Source organism: Leptodactylus fuscus, chromosome 3 (genome assembly GCF_031893055.1).
Source record: "Leptodactylus fuscus isolate aLepFus1 chromosome 3, aLepFus1.hap2, whole genome shotgun sequence".
Classification (NCBI taxonomy): Eukaryota; Metazoa; Chordata; class Amphibia; order Anura; family Leptodactylidae; genus Leptodactylus; species Leptodactylus fuscus.
This window is the reverse complement of record NC_134267.1, coordinates 191,756,364-191,775,155: the sequence shown is the minus strand read 5'-3', so window position 1 is coordinate 191,775,155 and position 18,792 is coordinate 191,756,364. Positions and strand designations below refer to the sequence as shown.

Sequence of the window (18,792 nt, the reverse complement as noted above, 5' to 3'; positions counted from 1 at the left end):
TGACACAACCACAAATACTAGAATATTCTATACTCTGAAACCATATGATTCCGTATTGTTGCCGAATAATCTTCTTAGACATTTCGAGTATGTTCACATGTAGGAATTTGCCACGGATTTGAGGGCAGATTCTACCCCTGACTGTGTAGATTTCATCCCAAATCTGCCTCACATTTTTTTGCGATGCAAGAAAGAGATCACAGATGGACGCTGAAATAATACTGCTCAATCTTGACTGAGGATTCCGCGGCTCGAGGGCCTTGTCAATGGCAGAAAGATCAACGGAATGGCAGTGCCCTGCATCTGTATCCCATCGTGGCTAGACCGTGGCCGAATACGGCAGGAGAAGATGAAGGGGAATTTCTCTTTACTTTCCGCCATGTGAATGTACCCTCAGTGTCTCTGTCTGATAACCCAGCCACAATAAGGGTTGGTTCACACTAGCGCTTGTATTCTGTCCGGAAGGAGTCCGCATGGACACCCACCGGACGGAATACAATCGCAATTGCAAGCAATGTGCTGTCAAAGCACACAGACCCCTGATTCGTGTGGGCAGTGCACGGCAAACACACGGAACCCATTATAGTCTATGGGGTTTGTGTGCTTTGACAGCACATCGCTTGCAATTGCTCTTGTATTCCGTCCCTGGGGTGTCCATGTGGACTCCTTCCGGATGGAATACAAGCGCTAGTGTGAACCAACCCTAAGGCAATCATAGCTGGAATTCTGATAAGCTGCAAACCATAGAAAGTTCCTGTATTCACGGTCATATCCACTGGCAGCCGATCAAAAGACAACAGACGGTCACCACTACGATAGAGGAGAAAATCTTTAAAACTATTTAAAAAAAAAATATTCATATTTTAAAAATATTTTATTGTCTAGAAATCTAAATATGATTATTTAAAGGTGCCCCTTAAATAACCTTCTGACCAGCCAGCCAAGTCTTAACAACTGGATTTTCTCATTTTTGGCACAGTTACGCTTTAAACTGAAGTTTATCACATGGAAATTGCCCAGTAATTGCTCATTGAAATGTAATGAATTCCAACTGTCTACTTTAAGTTAACTTGAAGAAAACGTGACATGGTTTGAGAAAACCAAGAGTTTCACAGGGGTTTGCCAATGCTTAAGGCTGATATCACGCACATCAGTGTCTGTGAAAGATTTAGGAGACAAATACAGGAGAGGATATAGAGAGAGGAGAGAGGAGCGGTATCATTTGTTCTTACTGTTTTTACTTTTTCTTCGTTTCTGGACTCACTCCTTTGCTTGATTCATAAACTGCATCAAAAACTGCATGTGTGACTCCAGCCTTAGGCTTAAGCCCCATGTTGCAGAAATGCAGAGTTTTTGTTGCAGATTTTATACTCTCATACTCCCTTCTGCTCAATCCACTCCTGACTTTGGCTAAAAGAAACGCAGCAAAATTTGCAACAAAAACAACGCTGCATTGTCACAATGTGGGGCCTCAGGGTTGGTTCACATCTGCGTTGGAATACCAAACACAATTGCAAGCGCTGTGCAGTAAAAACACACGGATCCCCATAGACTATAATGGGGTCTGTGTGTTTGCTGCCAGATCTCCACACAGAACATGCGAACAGGAAAGTAGTTCACAATCTACTTTCCTGTCCACATGATTTGTGCAGGCAGCGTGTGGCAAGCACACGGACCCCATTATAGTCTATGGGGTCTGTGCTTTTACTGCACAGCGCATGCAAATGTGTTTGGTTTGGTAATTTGTCTAATCTAACTTCTACAACTGCATAATAGCAAGAAGTCTTAGCGTCTTAGCTCAATTGCAGGTCAATTGACCCAAAGTATGCATGTTACGGATCAATGTTGTCAAGTCAGACCATTGAACCTGCCGGTGTGCTAGGACCGTCTTCTGTAATTTGGGCACAGAAACCCAGCTGTATAATTCATGTGTGATATTAACCTACGACTGGATATACACATTACATTTCGAAGGGCTGTCATGTGGCCAGGTGATCGACAATGGGATTGTTCATACCGACTATTAACATTAACAACTAAACTTCTTGATCAGAGGAACATTTTAGTTGTTAAAAATAAAAAAAAAATTACAGCAAGTCTGCGCAAGTTGGTTAATAATCGGCCATAAGCAGATTGACATTTTTGTATGACCACAGGCCAAAAATATCCAGTATGGCCGATCTTCTTTTGGCAGACAATAGTGTGCTATTTGACAGATGCCAATGATCATTTGCAGCATTTACATTGTCAATTGTTGGTCCAAACAGTGGAGATCGTCCACATCACTGAGTGAAAAACTAACGTGATTAGAGCAAGCTGTAGTCTGACTGGTTAGAAAGTTGTAATGTCTGTATATATTTATAGCAGGGCTAAAATGTCCTCCACATCTCTGATGAAGCTGTACAGTTGTTAAGGACATGACTGAAACCAAGGGACACTGTTAAGATTAGAGGTTGAGTGTATGAACATGAACTTTAATATCCTGTAGAAAATATTCACAAACATGAACTAAATCACCCTCAGGCAGGTATCTGGTTTATGTCCCATTAAGTAAGCAAGACATAGTCACATTGTGAACCGTAAAGAAAAGGAAGGTGGATAAAATAGAAGGATGGGAGAAATTAGGCAAGGAACACAAATGTCGTAGTCGCAGCGGATTAGCCGCCGCTTACTTGCAGCATAATGGATGACATGTCAATTATTGCTACAAAGGCTGAACCCTGCAGCAAACTCGCGGAGATTTGGGTGGGGTGTCATCTATTTATATATTTATATTTTGTATTTTTAAAACTCTGCTAAAAATACTTCATAAAAAAAAAAAACCACCCCATTTTGGTGGTTTTTCCGCTGCGGCTTTCAGGAAAACATTCTACATGTCTCCATTCTTCTAAGTGTCCTGCTAACATTCCTGGAGATGGAGATTCTCAGGTCATTAGAACGAATGGAATTATTACAATTACTAAAAAAAACAAATCATATAAGGAAAATGAAGTAGAGGTTGTGGAGAAATGGTAAGGAAAATATGTGGCAGGTTTGCTTGCTCAAATATGTTGGCATACCATGCAATGAACATGGAGCGTCATATGAAACATTAGGGCAATATAAAAACGCTCCACCTTGTGCATAAAGACTACAGTTGTGCGAATACTAAATATCCCAGTAGTCATTAAATGGAGGAGACAATGAGGGTCATGTATTAAAACTGGAGCAAAGGAAACAAATAGTAGTTGATCAAATCAACCAATCAATTGTCACCTCTCATTTTTTCATGAATCCTTTAGAAAATGAGATGCAATGTCATTGGCTACCTTCTTTTATTAAAGAGGGTGCCCAGGCTAAAATTTTATTTTTTAATTTGGCTGGAGAGGTGAGAAATTTTTTTTTAAAAACCATACTCACCTGTCCCCGATGCTTTGGTGCCTCCCAGCACGGTCCAGTCCTGCAATTCTATTGTTGTTTTTCATTACCACACATGGACATCACTACCTGTGACATCCCGGGGTCCCTTTCTTAGGCCGCTCAGACCAATCAGTGGCGTTACTGGAAGGGACCTAGGAACATCACCACCGGCGAGGAATTCCACTACAAGAAAACAGCTGAACCATAGGACCGGACCGCACAGAAAGACACCAGAGTACTGGAGACAGGTGAGCGTTTTGTTTTTTCACCTCTCTGGCCTAGTAAGAAATAAAATTTTAGCCTGGACAACCTCTTCAAACTAAACGGCTATCCCAATAGTAAATAGTACTGACCCAGTCTCAGGAAGGTTGCAGATACCTCTGCCATACGTCCCCCTGCTGTAGAAGAGATGCCATGTTCTGGTTTGGTCCATCCAAGACCAGCACGCTGAAGTCGGGCCTGGATATAGTCTCTGCATAAAGCTTTCCCTTGTGCTACCAGTTCCTTATCTGTAGGGGATCTGTCAAAAACCTCTAAAACTTCTGCAGCAAACACAGATGAGCGACGTAGCATCTCCATTTTTAGAGTGCGCGGTCCAGGACTTCACAATTTGACTCCATTCACATGAAAACCATTGCTTGGCATCAAGATTCTTATCTAGACCATACCTGGAAAACAGAAAAATTTAACATAATGCATCTCTATTAACACTTGACTAATTCCTGTGCTCTGTATCAAGTCCTACATTCACAAGAACATCATAATTGGCTGTGTGGTGGACATTTTTTTTTAACTGGACATGTCACTAGTACCAATTCCAGATCGAGGTGCAGGCTCCGGTTCCTTGTCTTTCAGATAGTTACAAGTTTCTAAATTTAGACCAACTATTCGTTGGCATAGTTTACAACAAAAAATATTCAACATTTTGAAATTTGGATTTTTTGTTGCCTTCTTTTATGGTGCACAGTGTTTCATCTTAAGGCTCACCGCCAAACCTCCTTTCTGGCAAGTCATGCCCCCTTTAACTAAGCCCTGGCTTTATACTAGAGCAGGTAGCAAAAAGGGATAGCTTTATTAAAATTATCTAAGACTAAGGACCTGCGAAAATGCAGCGGGAAAAATGCTGCATTTTACAGCAAAGTCAATAATGTTTTTGTTAAAAAAAAAAAAAAAAAAGTTGCGGTTTCAAAAAGGCACGCATTTTTAAAAAAGCGGCATGTCAATTTCAACTGAGAAAATGCAAGCGTCTTTCCTATAGGTTTAATAAACCTCATAGAAAAACACAATAAGCGCTCGGCTCATTCCGAACTGTAAACACTTCCCATTCACTTCAATGAGAGCGCTCGTAAAGCTGGCTTTACGAGCGCTCCCATTGAAGTGAATGGGAAGTGTTTAGAAGCGCTCGCGTGTACGGCTCGGAATGAGCCGAGCGCTTACGCCGTGTGAAGGGGCCCTGAAAAACGCTGCAGAAAAAAAAGTGACACATTTTTGCTGCGTTTGTTCCTGAATTTTTAGCTGTTTTTCGCTACATAAGGCTGAAGATATTTTTGTTGGTCATTTTAATAAATCTACCTATTAGTGTCTATAAATGTGATGTAAGACAAGCTCGGTCTATGACACATTCTTCATAGTAAATCTGCCCTATTATGTCAGTGTATACACTAAGATAACTGACCTCAGCTCTGGTAACTTCCTGACATGCCTGACCACTCCACTTATCACATGTACTATGTGTCATTTCCATCCATTCTCACTAAATACTTGCCCTTTTAAATAGCATGTTGACTTTCTGAGAACCATGGCCTCGCCACCACCCGGACTATGATCACATGTATCTCCATTAGTACTTGTTCACTGTCATTCTTAGTACTTGAGGCAATGGCGAACAAGTGGAACGTGATTCTATTAAAGTTATTTTTGGATTATCCATGTTCTGGGAAAGTTAAGTGTTTATATCAGACTGTCAGCGCAGCAGTATCTTACCACATGGACTATAGGTCTCTTAAATAAGTGCCCTACGTTCCAGTTAAAAGATGGGCACATTTAACCCCTGACATTCCTTACTTCTTAATGAAAGTGACACCTTCTACATATCTATTAGACTTAAAAATGGCTTCCCAATCTGGTGCAGTTCCTTGGCTGTCTAATGGCTACAAACCCCTTAATAAAACCCACTTGGATTATCCCTTTACTTTAGTCCATGCTGAGATTCGGTAGATATTCTGTAGAAGCTGTCCTTTTGGGTACTATATGTCCATAGTGAGAAAGTAAAAAGGGACCAACTGACTAGGAATTGATAAGCAAGGGGTCACAGGTCAACAACTAGCCCAGAGCACTATGCAGGGTCGTGACCCTTATCTATCATATGTACGTCACTATAAGCCCTTTATTACATGGAGAGGTCTGTAGGCTGTGAACGTAGAGAAATGTGTTCTCATTCTTGAAAGTAGCGAACAGCTGAAACACGAAGTATATGGAAAGCTATTCATTGATATAGTAGTTATGCTTTATTTATGTAAAATAACATTGCATTAAATGTCAGCGGGCACCGAGGACAAAACTAGGACTTTTTTCACCAAAGGCAAAGATTTGTGCTCCCCCTTCTCATGTAATGCATACAAATCCCTATATTCCTTGGTCTTAAGGAGCTGTGGAATTTGCAGGTGCTTTACAAAGAAAACATGAAGCAACCAAGTACACTTCCATGTTACCCTCCTTCTATTGTAGGGCTGTTATCTTTGTTTTACAGCATTTTCCTGTATCTACTTTGAGGTCTTCCTCATTTGCCTTTTGTCCCTGTTGATAAGGCTGTAAGTGTCAGCAGGGAGGGCGCCCTGACATGTACCGCGTAGCCCAGATCAGCCCTCCAATTAGATTTCCTTTATATTCCGATATTCCTTTTAATTAACCCTAAAGGTCAGAACCAGCAAAGTGAATACGTAAGTCGTTAAAAATTATTTTATAAAATCCCTTATATATCACTTATAAATATATTGTAAATGTAATGTATTGCATATATTGTCAATGACTAATCTGTAGAGATAAATGTTGCTATTGGTAAAAAAAAGTGATGTATTTTTTTTGGCAGATGCCGCTGATTTTTACAAGACTTGCAATCTTCAGTAGAAGGTGCCAATGGAAATGAGGACTGGACAGGATGTCGTATGTCTGTTTCCAGTGATCAGGACAAAAAACATTCTGTGTGCTGTGATATGTGTGATATGGTCTACAATGACCTTTCTATAGATTAGATTTTATGTATAATCGGTTTTTATTAAAAGTTTTATAATAAAAGAACAAAGACAAACAAAGAAATCCATAAACGGGGCATGCAGGCCCCCATCAGCAGTAGTTTAGATTTTAATTCCCAATATACATTTTCTAGTTGATTTCCGAGATCCAGTATACAAGGCTGCAAATACCGTATGCTGCATACTACATAGACTTGTGCAAGGACGAGTCTACATCTCTCCTGCTTATAGTAGCAGTCCGACATCATTACATTCAGTAGTATGTCTAGATGCCAGATGGTTTCTCATCAGGGCCCCCAGCCCGTATATATATTATTCATATATGGGTGGCTGAAAACCATTGTCTGTCCAAGTGCCTTCTGACCAGGACAACATAGAGCTTTCTTTATAGTCATTGGTACATGTAATGTTAGATGGCAAACACTGAGCAAGGAATAAATTCACATAGCGACAGGGATGGGAAGATTGTTTCACTGTTTCTGAAACCTGATAGATGGAGGGGATAGGAAAAGCATGGTGGTAGGGTCTAGGGCCTCTAAGCCCATAGAAATGAATGGGACTGTATTTTTATCCGCAATTTTGGATCCTCAATTGCAGATTAAAAGTACAGTTGTCTGTATGAAGCCTTATTAAAGAAAATAGTACAATTAGGGCTCGTTCACATGGGAGAAGTTGGCAGCAAATTTTGACGTGGAATCCGCCTCAAAATCCGCTGCCAAAAATGGCTCCAATGGGAACCGCTCACTTCTTTTTTCCGTTAGCTAGTAGCAGAAAAAAGAAGCGAGCTGCCCTATCTTGCCGCGGATTCCGTGGCTGAATGAGCAGTGGCATCTGAAGCACGAGGCTCTGGCCCATTTATTTGGGCCTAATCCATCGCGGAATGCTGCGGCGGGCTGCTGGTGCACTACACCGGTATCCTCTCACGGCAGCCGCGATGGAATGTATACACGTGGAACTCCGTGTGAACTAGCCCTTATGGAGTCTGTACACGCAGACCATTTTGTTGATGTGAAACACATTTTATTGTGTAACACTTTTTCGAGCTAGGTAGACAAAAAAAAATTTAAAAAAAAATTTGCTCCAACAAACAATACACAGGAGAAAAATCTAAAAATCCAATAATCATGTTAATTAAATCCAAAGATTAATTTAAAAAAACCACATACAATATGTAATATAAATCTATATCGCACATAGAAGACATAAGGTCCCATATCAATTCATACTCTGAATATATACACTGGAAGCATTTTATATATCCTCCATATTTATATGTGTATATTTATTTGGTCTGCATATGTATTATTATGTAGTACACTTTCATATTACTATTATATACTATATTAAGCATAACTATATATCACAGCTACACATTGCAGAAAACTACGCTCTGCGGAAATGCTGTGATGTCCAAAGACGTTGCGTTTTCGGAAATTCGTAGCATGTCAATTATATTTACAGAAACGCAGATATAATTGAAGTAGAAAGTCCACAGTTTAGAACCCTGCAGGAAAAACTGCAATGCGTTTCCACTTCGATTTTTCCCACAGTGCAATTTTTCGCTGCAGCCCACTATGTGGAGCCTTAAGAAGGTTTCTAGCAACAGAAAAGTAAATGTCATAGTGCCTATTACAAGTATGATAAAATAAAATGTTACTCACCCCTCCACAATCCAGTCACTGGCTGGGCTAGGCTTTTGGGAGACACCAGGAGATGGAGTTCAGCCTGGGCTTGTGGCCCATTCTGGTGGGGGATCATGGAGAGGTGAGTACCCTTATAGTATTTTAACATGCCCCTATTAGGCACTTATACACTTAGTTTTATGGGGATGGAAAACCCCTATAAACTTTTGGACAACTCAAGATGAACAAATGATGACTCCATAGCCGAGCTATTTGTGCTTGTTTTCTCTAACCCACCCCCTGCAGCTAAAAACAAAGCATTGCAGCTGAGCCATAGTATAGCGAGATGCTGCTGGAATGTGTCTGGGATATTTTCACAAGATAGTTTTGATATCCATCCAAATAAAAGCATCTTTAAACTAATGTTTTGTTGGTGAAGTACCATATGGATGTGCAGAATGTAATATGTAGCATATGATTTAATTCAATAGTCAGGTCATATTTGCTGGGTGTTTGCCTTATGTCTCTTCTCTATATATTATTTCAATACATATCCAAATCTGTGTGATCCACCATCACTGTGCTGGTAAACTAGGACATGAATGTAATGTATTACAGGTAAGGATGCATCTCATAGGCCGAGTGCATTTAAAATCTCTGATATTTCCAATGCAATTTTGTATACAGTATTAACTGTGCCCCATTTGACTGTTAAAATGTACCCAAGGGTAAGGGCATGCACTCATGTTTTGTTAATGCAGTTTTTGAAGTCCAAACCAGATGTGGACATTAAGGCCAGGGCCCCACAGAACGTAAATGCCGCAATTTGCCCGCAGCAGAGACGCTGCGGGAAAAATTGCGGCGTTGTACAGTGCAGGAAAAGTGGATGGGATTCGTGCGAATCCTATCCCCACTTTGCGGAAAAGATCATAGCGCAGACACGCTACGATTTGCAAAGTCATTGCGGCTTTGCAAATCGCAGCATGTCAATTATATCTACGGAAACGCTGGCGGCTTTCCCATAGATATAATGTTAAGAGAAAGTCCGAAGAACTGCGTTCACACAGCGGTTCTTCCCGCAGCGCTTTAGTGCCTTAACCTAAAGGATGAGAACCTATATATTCACACAGTGCCGTTAGATGCAGTTAAAACTGTATCTGAAAAAAGTATTACAACTGATAAAGGAACTACACCAAAAACTGTATGAGGTTAAGGTCCCACGTGGCATCCCGCAGCAAAAAATCACTGTGGGAAAAACCGCAGCGGCATTGCATTGCTTTTGTTCCCGCAGTGCTTTGGACAGAAAGTTCTTGGAGGTTTCCTCTGCAGCCTTTCTGCTTCCATTATACCTATAGGGAAACCACCAGCATTTCTGTAGGTATAAATGATATGCTGCAATTCCCAAAACTGCAAGTGTGTCCTCAGCGCATTTTCTTTACTGCAAAGCAACTTTTCTGTTAATGTAAAATGCCGCATTTTTCCCTGTTTTTATGCCACATGATGTGAATGTACCTTATATATGACCACCACATATAACACCTGTCATTTGGGCGACCTGGGAAGGCTCATGCTGTGTTCTGGATTTCTGTCCTACAGCTGAGTGTTCTTGGCTGGATATAGATGGCATTTATCAGTAGACAGATATACTTGTGCCAGCTGATGAGTAAGAAATAGACTTTCTGGGTTCTCTCTTTTAACCCTTTAAATTCCTGGTGTAGTAAACAAAAGGATATGTTCCAAGCATTGAAATCTCTATGGCCTGGTTCACGTGTGCGTTTGGTATTCTGTTCGGGAAGTCTGCTTGCTGACCCCTGAGCAGAATACAGAACGCATTAAAAAGCGGCGAGCAATGAAAGTACACGGACCCCCTTGGCCAGTGATGGCGAACCTTTTTGAGACTGAGTGCCCAGACTGTAACCCAAAACTCAATAATTATCGCGGAGTGCCATCACAGCAATTTAACCTTAAAATTCTGTGGATCCACAATTGCGGACCCACAAATTACAGTTGTGTGAATGGGGCTTTACAGAGCTTGTACTGAAAGGTAAAGGTCTGTACACAGTACAATCTGCCCCGCAGTGTCCCACACACACAGTACAATCTGCCCCGCAGTGTCCCCACACACTGTACAATCTGCCCCGCAGTGGCCCCCACACAGTACAATCTGCCCCGCAGTGGACCCCACACAGTACAATCTGCCTCTCAGTAGTCCCCACACACAGTACAATCTGCTCTGCAGTGGCCTCCACACACTGTACAATCTGCCCCGCAGTGGCCCCCACAAAGGATTATACCTGTATACGCCACAGTAACCCCATCCCCACACAGCATGAAATGGTCCACAGTAGCCCCCTCCCCAGACAGTACACACACAAATATATGAGTACTTACCTGAAGGGCTGCTGGGTGTCCTCTCTCCTATTCACTGTGGGAGTTGATGACTTATGTCATCACGCCGATGCTGAGGTCACGCTCTGTATAGTCAGTGTAGGCCGCGTGGACCGTGTGGCCTACACTGACAGCTTACAGCTGGATGTACCGGATTCCCCGTTAGTCAGCGATCCAGGCGACCGCATGTGTGCTGGCAGAGAGGGCTCTGCGTGCTCTCTCTAGCACGCGTGCCATAGGTTCGCCATCTCTGCCCGAGACTATAATGGGGTCCATGTATTTTCCACGCGGTGTCCACACCAATCATGCAGAGAAAAAAATTAGTGCTTGACGTACTTTTCTCTACGCATGACTCGTGCAGACACCGCGCAGAAAGCACACGGACCCCATTATAGTCTATGGGGTCCGTGTGTTTTCACTGCTCGCTGCTTTTTTAATGCAGACTCCTTGAACGGAATACTGAAAGCAGATGTGAATCAGGCCTGTGAATGACGTTTGGAATTATTTTGCCTTTTGTATTTATTTATTATTTGTTTCAATTGTAGAAATCTTTTCAGAAAAAAACGGAAATGCAGGATTTTTGGCTGCAGCAAAAACAAACGCTGCATCTTGCAATAGAACTGAATGAGATTTTACTTAATCTTATCCATACAAATTTTGGGAAAAAAGGTGTGTAAAGCTGAAGCCCCATGTGACATAAACGCTACAGCAGAACCCACAACATTATCCCATCCCTTCAAAGTGATGGGGATTTGCTAGAATGCAGAAAAATGCAGAAAAAATACACACTGTGGAAATTTCCAAAATTGTCAAGTTCTTGGAAATCGCAGCATGTCAATTACACCTATAGAAACACCGGCCGTTTCTTTACAGTAAGGGCCAGTGCACACAGAGTTTTTTGGCGCTGATTTTGATGCTGAATCTGCCTCAAAATCAGCCTCCAAAAAAAGCCTTCCAATAGAGTTCTATTGCGAGGTTTTTTTGGAGGACGATTTTGAGGTGAATTCAGCGTCCAAAAACTCTGTGTGCACTGACCCTAATTGAAGCAAAAAGACTTTCTGTGAAAAGTGCTGTGGGAACAACTGCAATGCATTTCGGCCACAGCTTTTCCTGCAGTGCTTTTTGGCTGTGGCCCGTGGGGCTTTAGCCTTAAAGCGCCATTTTCAAAATCACATGCGTTTTTGAAAATCACAATATGTTAATATTAGCTGCGGAATTGTAAGCATTTTCCCTAAAGATTTAATAGAAGAAGGAAATCGAAGTGAAAAAAACTTCAGCTAAAAATGTAACTATGTAATTTCCTAACATTTTTACCAAACTCTGCATGTGTTACATGTGGATCTGTCATAGAACTTGGCTGTACCTATGTTGGCACATGCCGCTGTATAGTGTCTCTATAAGACAGCGTGTTCTTTACCTTAATCACCTTAGAAGGTTATCGTCTGTGTAGATGAGATCATCTCCTTCATATAGTGTGTCATGGACCATGCCAAAACCTTCTTTCTCAGTGACTCACACAGAGTTACATTATAAGCTCATTGCATGCAATAGGCTCTGAATTAAAATAACTTATACATATTGCAGATCAGTGTCTATACAACTTATATACAGTATATAGCTGTGGAAGGAGACTGTGACTCCCTAAGTCTACACCACATGGATTCAAATTCTGCTGTATGTCTGATTCCAGTCTAAGGCTGGGGCCCCACGGGACGTAAACACTGCGATTTGCCAGCAGCGGAGATGCTGCGGGAAAAATCGCGGCATTTTACAGTGCAAGCAAAGAGGATGTGATTCATGCGAATCCCATGCCCACTTTGTAGAAAGAAAAAAATTCATTGCAGACATGCTGCGATTTTCAAAACTGTTGCGGTTGTGAACATCGCAGCATGTCACAATTATATCTATGGAAATGCCGGCAGCTTTCCCATAGATATAATGTTAAGAGAAAGTCTGCAGATGAAAACTCGGTGAACTTTCTCTTAAAAGCGCTATGGAAAGAACCACAATGCGTTCACGCAGCGCTTTAGTGCTGTGGATATGGCCCGTGGGGCCTTAGCCTGGCTGCGTTCACACAGAGTTTTTTGGTCAGGAATTTGGTCAGGAAACTGACTCAAATTCCTCCTCCAAAACACTCCTATGGTTAGGCGTTTTTAGGAAGAGGAATTTCAGTTAGTTTTCTGTCCAAATTCCTGACCAAAAAACTCTGTGTGAATGCAGTAAGGGTCAGTTCACACGTGAAAACCGCCTAGCTTATTTGTGCGAGGTAAAAAACCTCGAGGAGTTTTTTTGACGCTGTTTTTTGCATTCCACGCGGTTTTTGACGAGGTTTTTGACGCGGTTTTCGCTAGCGGTTTTCGCTAGGGTTTTTTTTTCCTATATGTGCTATAGAAACTGCAGGCGAAAACCGCGCGGTTTTTTGCAAAAAACCGCGCGGTTTTGTGTGCAAAAAACCGCGCGGTTTTTTACCGCGCGGTTTTCGCCTCCCATTCACTTCTATGCAATTCTTCAGGCGTTTTCCGCCTGAAGAAAGGTCATGTCGCTTCTTCAGGCGGAAAACGCTAGGAGGAAAAAAAAAGCTAGTGGTCTACATAGACCACCATGTTAAAGGAGAGGTTTTTGAAGCGAATTCCGCTGTCAAAAACCTCCCCTTTGCCCACGTGTGAACTAGCCCTTAGGCTTAGTTCACACATAGTTTTTTGGTCAGGGTTTTGAGGCCTGAGGAATTTGGTGTGGAATTTCAGCGCTGATAAAAAAAAAGCCTCCCATTAACTGAAATTCCACACCAAATTCCTGACACCATTTTCCTCCGTGTGCATGGGGCCTTAGGATCCATTCACGCGGAGGAAAATGGTGAGGAATTTGGTGTGGAATTTCAGTGCTGTGCTTCCAATGTGGGGCTGAGTTTGCGGTACAAAAGGAAAGAACCTGCTCCATAATCATCTGTGAATGTCATCAGAACAGAATGGTTTGACAGCCCCATAGATTGCATCCGCTACAATCTCAGCCCCACATTGAAAGCACACTCCTGTACATGGGGTCTTAGGCTATCTGCACACTAATGTGTATATCTGTGGGTCAATGGGAAAACGGTATGGATGGTAAATGATTGTTTGTGCGCAGTTCATTCTACCCACTGACCCATTCCAATTCATGCAGTGAGCCTAGGCTGCAAAACAGACTGGAATACAACCTGTCCTGAGTTTTAGCATGGGTTCTCAGCCCCTCACACAGCATGTGTATAGGGCCATAGAAAATAATGGGTCAGTGTGCAGCCATTAAACACACAGCTAGCTCACTGACCAAGCACACATTTGTGTGCATGGAGTGTTAGGACCCATGCAAATTGGGAGATCGTGACCCTACTGATTATATTATTGAGGGCTTTACAGGGTATAAAAACAGATGTTTAGTGATGAGATGAGGAATAATAAATGCAAGCGATAAGATCAAACTATAATTCATAATGTGGTCAGTTGCCAAGTGAAGCTCACCAAGGAATGCGCTGAAAAGTTAACTAAGGATTTTGCTGAAAGCAATGAAGCCAATGATCCTTATACTAACGTGCAGGGGTAACTCCTGAAGGCGTAGCAGAAAGCAAATAAATACAGAGCATAACTATGGCAGGCTTGGCTTGACTACAACGCAACAAAAGACAATAAAACTTGACAGTAGTAAATGTTATTGTCTGGGACTAGTTAGCTGCTGTGATGGTGGCATTATTTCAAAGTAGATCCACATCTTGTCTGCACACTGATATGTTAGGCCTCGTTCACATCTGCATTGGTATTCCATCTGGGGAATCCGCATGAGGACCCCTCCCAACAGAATGGGGTCCGTGTACTTTTACTGCACACCGCTTGCAATTGCGTTTGGTATTCCATTTGGGGGTCACCATGCGGACTCCCACGGACGGAATACCAATGCAGATGTAAACCAAGCATTAGGGAATTGCAGAAAGATCTATCTTCAGCTATCTCCAGAGCTCCCATTGAAATGAATGAAGCAGTGTGCATATTACTTCAGTTCACCAATGATCCATTAAAAACAGGGAGCGAAGGTCTCCCATTCTCCTGGTCTGTGGAGGTCTGGGCAGTCAGAACCCAACAGATCTGCAAGTTATCTCCTATCGTATGGATGAGGGCAGCTGCAGGTTTGTCAAATTCCATATCACTTCCTTGCAGGGGTGTTTACTGCACCTTGTGTCTTGGTGCTGATCCTATGGTGTGATGGCAAACTGTGCAGATGCCCAGAACCCATTCAGGGGCTCTTCAGGACAGGGGCTGAGTAGTAAAAGTACCCAGTATTATTTATTGGATTACAGTATTATTTGGGAACTATATTGCAGTATTATGTAACTTTCTAAAAGGATTATTATTTGGATTCTGGATATTATTTGGGCACATTATGGTGAAATTATTTTATGGCAGTGTTATGGTGTTTATAACGTTCTAAAAATTACAGTACTGTCCTGGGGGTGTCCATTAGCTTTTACCTACACAATTGCCTCTGCCTGTGCTACAGTAATAGTCTCCGACCTGTGGCTCTCCAGCTGCTCCAATACTATAGCTCCAAGCAATCCATGACAGTCACACACTGCCGGCATATGCTGGTCTTTGGAATATTGTAACATATGGAAACAGCCACAGGTTGTGAGTGATGGTGTTGGAAACCAGCGTGTCTTTAGGGGTCTATAGAATTCAATGTAGATCTGTAGCATGAGGACAGAAAGTCCAATAGAGGAGCCAAGAAAGGGATGAGGAAGAAGAAAAAAAAACATCCTGTCTCTCTATGTAGCATAAGGTAATGATAATATTGGACAACTGTTTATTTATAGGAAAATGACCTGTTACTTAGAATGCAGGAATAAGAACACGAGGTGTATCCCGTACTAATATCACTTAGATCATGTGGTTATGTAAGATTACGTTCATTATAATACCTTCTTATAGCTGACATTAGGCAGTCCTGTCCTCACAGCCTTGGCACCACGTCACAATAAATTATACTTAGGCTTCTCCCATAGTATAGGCTTGGTCTCTTATGATAATAGGACACAGTATCACACTTTACAATCCAGTATTTATGTAATTTTATATTATAATATGTGGATTATAATGGACAGGTAAGAGGAATGACTCACGCTGGAATGTGTCACCCTTGTAAAAACATAACCAGGTTAGACAGAGAAAAATGAGACAATTTAATATAAAGGTCACTTACAGTCAGACTCGGCCTCATAGTTGTATGCTCACATATCACCTGCCACGTCAGGGGGGCGCCACTTGATGGTATGGTTACCTTCGATCCCACACTAAGCACCTAAATCTATAAGACCTATATATATATATATATATATATATATATATATATATATATATATATATACTTCCTAGTGTATCTATTGATGTGTAGTATTTGTATACTGTATAGTGTTATGCTAGTGGGTGTCCATATAGGGCATTCACCAGCCTTAGACCAGCCCTGTTTACAGTATACGTAGTCTATAGTATCAGGCTGAGCTTCTGTTTAGTATTCAGTGGTAGTCACTGATCCTTTCATAGTACACTAAAATGCAGATTTATGGCCACTTTATATAGCAGCTTTCCATAAAACACACTGTCTCCAGTCAATATGGGTATTTGTGTTGTTTTTTTTTATCACTTTCATGCCGATGCAACATATATTACGTCATTTTCTATCACTTGCATTTTTAATAGGAATCTATCCTGAGGATTTCCTTTGCGTGGTTTGGTTACAATCTATTGGATTTGATCGTTGCTGCACTGCTGAATCCCAATGAATATCCCTATTGATTGATCTAGTGAATCCAGTATAGATCCACTACTGATCCAGTGTAAACTAGGTAATATTCTTTTAATACAAGCATTGTATATCATACCCTCATAACCTCCAACCCATTGAATCAATTACTTGTCAGACAGGTTTTCTCAAGCCTACATACGAGAAAATGTGCTTTATAAACTTGTTTGCAGCATTTATTCTGATTATTAGGATATTTTACTTTTTTTTTTTTTAAGTGATTTCACTCTTATTTTATACATCACACCTGTACCAGTAATGGATTCCTAATCTATATTCCTATACTAGTTAGATCTAATACAGTTCTGAAGATTTTCAGATTTAGAGGGTATATACAAAAATCAATGTATTTACTACTGCTTACTTATGCGGTATGAAGAAACATATCTACCTACAGAATAGGAAGAAAATAAAGGCAGGAGTACAGAGATACTACTACTCACCCCTGCGCTAGTATAGAAGTCACTGATGTCTACACTTCTCTCCAGGTACCAATGACTGGCGCTTTGATGAGCTCAATCGCATGTTCTTGTCTCTTTGTTGTGTGTCTCTGTGCAGTGTTCCTCCTGCTGTTAGTTCTCACTCAGCTTCTCCTCCTTGACTACTGGCTTCTGCGGCAGATCTTGTTCCCTAGTACTCACTATGCATTTGGTCTGGCAGAAGCAAGCATAACCAGAAGCTTTGAGACAGAAGGAGGGGGTGGGAGGAAGGAGGGAGTGAGCAGGCTTTATCCTTCTAAGGAAAACAGAAAGAATGCAATGGAGGAGGGAATAACACTGCTGCGTAAAGGTGCAATTGATGCCAATTACAGCCATATGTCCCAACCAATGCAATCTCTATAGGTACTAATTCTAATTTAGTGTACCGGCTGGGTTATATAACTTATTATCCTGTATAATGAGGACTTCATGTTCTCTCTTTGTTTGTAGTTGGTAGATCACATATTTATTGCCATTTTAGATTTCTTATGCTAGGTTTACACCTGCGTTGGGGTTTCCATTCTTGGGGGACGAATCACGCGCAGATGTGAACCCAGCCTTAAATGGTGGGTTGTAAACCTTCAGCATGTCAATTATTTTTTGGGGGTTTCACCCTGTCAACCTTTCTCTAACAGAAATAAAGCAGCGTGTCCTTCTGATGTAGCTTCATACTTAGGTTATAGGGTTGTGCCATTAAAGACACTTATCCACTCTCCAAAGGATAGGCGATAAATCCCAGATCGCTAGGGGACCGACCACCAACACTCCATTCATATCTATGGGACTGCCGGATATTGCCACCCATACTAACGCTTCATTCATAGGGACACTTTAGGGGGACTTTTGGGGCCCCGTTCTGATAGCTAGGGGTCTCAGCGGTCAGAGCCCAGTGATCTGACACTTACCCTCTATTAGTCTAACCTTTATCTTTAATGACACAAATGGCACAACCACTTTAAGCCTATGTCAGATGACTCTGCCGTTTGGCGCTCTGTCTTTGGTTGTGTGCTGTCACCACAAATCCATTTACTTTTCCTGCTGAAGTACAGAACATCCCAGTGGGTTAGCTGCTGTACCCACATCCCGTGTAGGCATACCCTTAAAGCACTGCTTCAAGTTAGGTTTGGCATGGGATAAGGTGAAGGCGACCACCAAGGGTACCATCAATTTTATCTTAGAACAAAAAAAAATAGGAGTATTTTTTTATGCAAGGCAAACAGCAAATGTATGAAGAGGTATTTCTAGACCGTGACCCTTGGGAAAGAATATGCAAATTATTTTATGTCTGCCAAACATTCCTCCAGAAGGACAGGTGACCCCTCTATAACTCTTCCTTTTACAGGAGTCTCTGATTTGGATGACATGAGATAATTTGCATTGGAAAAAAAGGTTCATGTGACAATGTTGAGGTATTACTCTAAGGCAGATGATGCAAAACTATAGTTGTCAGGGCATGCTAGGAGTTGTAGTTGTAACAGCTGGAGAGCCATAAATTAATGGCAACCAACCTAGGAGGTCTTGCTCATGGCCGTAGTCTGACTCCATTTTGTACAGAGCTGTAATTGACTTGTTACAGAAGTACATCTACAGTAGCATACCACCAAGGAGCAAGAAAACAGAGAGACACTTCTCCTGTCTTATTCAAAGCATTCTGTGGTTCCCCATAGAGAAGAGGGATCACTGACTAAAGTGGTCTCCAGGGTTAAAAATCTTTTTTTTTTTTAAGTTCTGTTAGTGATATTAATAGGTTAATAAGTGCATACAAATATCTTTAGCAGTGTTTTGAGTAAATTCTGGGTTTCTCTGTGAGCTCCTGGCATCCATTGCATT

At 41.5% G+C, this 18,792-nt stretch overlaps 1 protein-coding gene across 1 annotated transcript in view; it reads right to left on the bottom strand.

Moving 5' to 3' along the window:
* The window catches only part of BOK (BCL2 family apoptosis regulator BOK), a 29,675-nt gene extending 12,514 nt beyond the window's left edge, over positions 1–17,161 (bottom strand). Inside the window, exons 1-2 of the mRNA XM_075268963.1 lie at positions 16,927–17,161; positions 3,753–4,067 (exon numbers count right to left, since the gene is read on the bottom strand). Of these exons, the coding sequence (XP_075125064.1) occupies positions 3,753–3,978 (226 nt within the window). The 5' untranslated portion in view covers positions 3,979–4,067; positions 16,927–17,161. The remainder of the gene's footprint in view (positions 1–3,752; positions 4,068–16,926) is intronic.
* Positions 17,162–18,792: the final 1,631 nt, after the last annotated feature.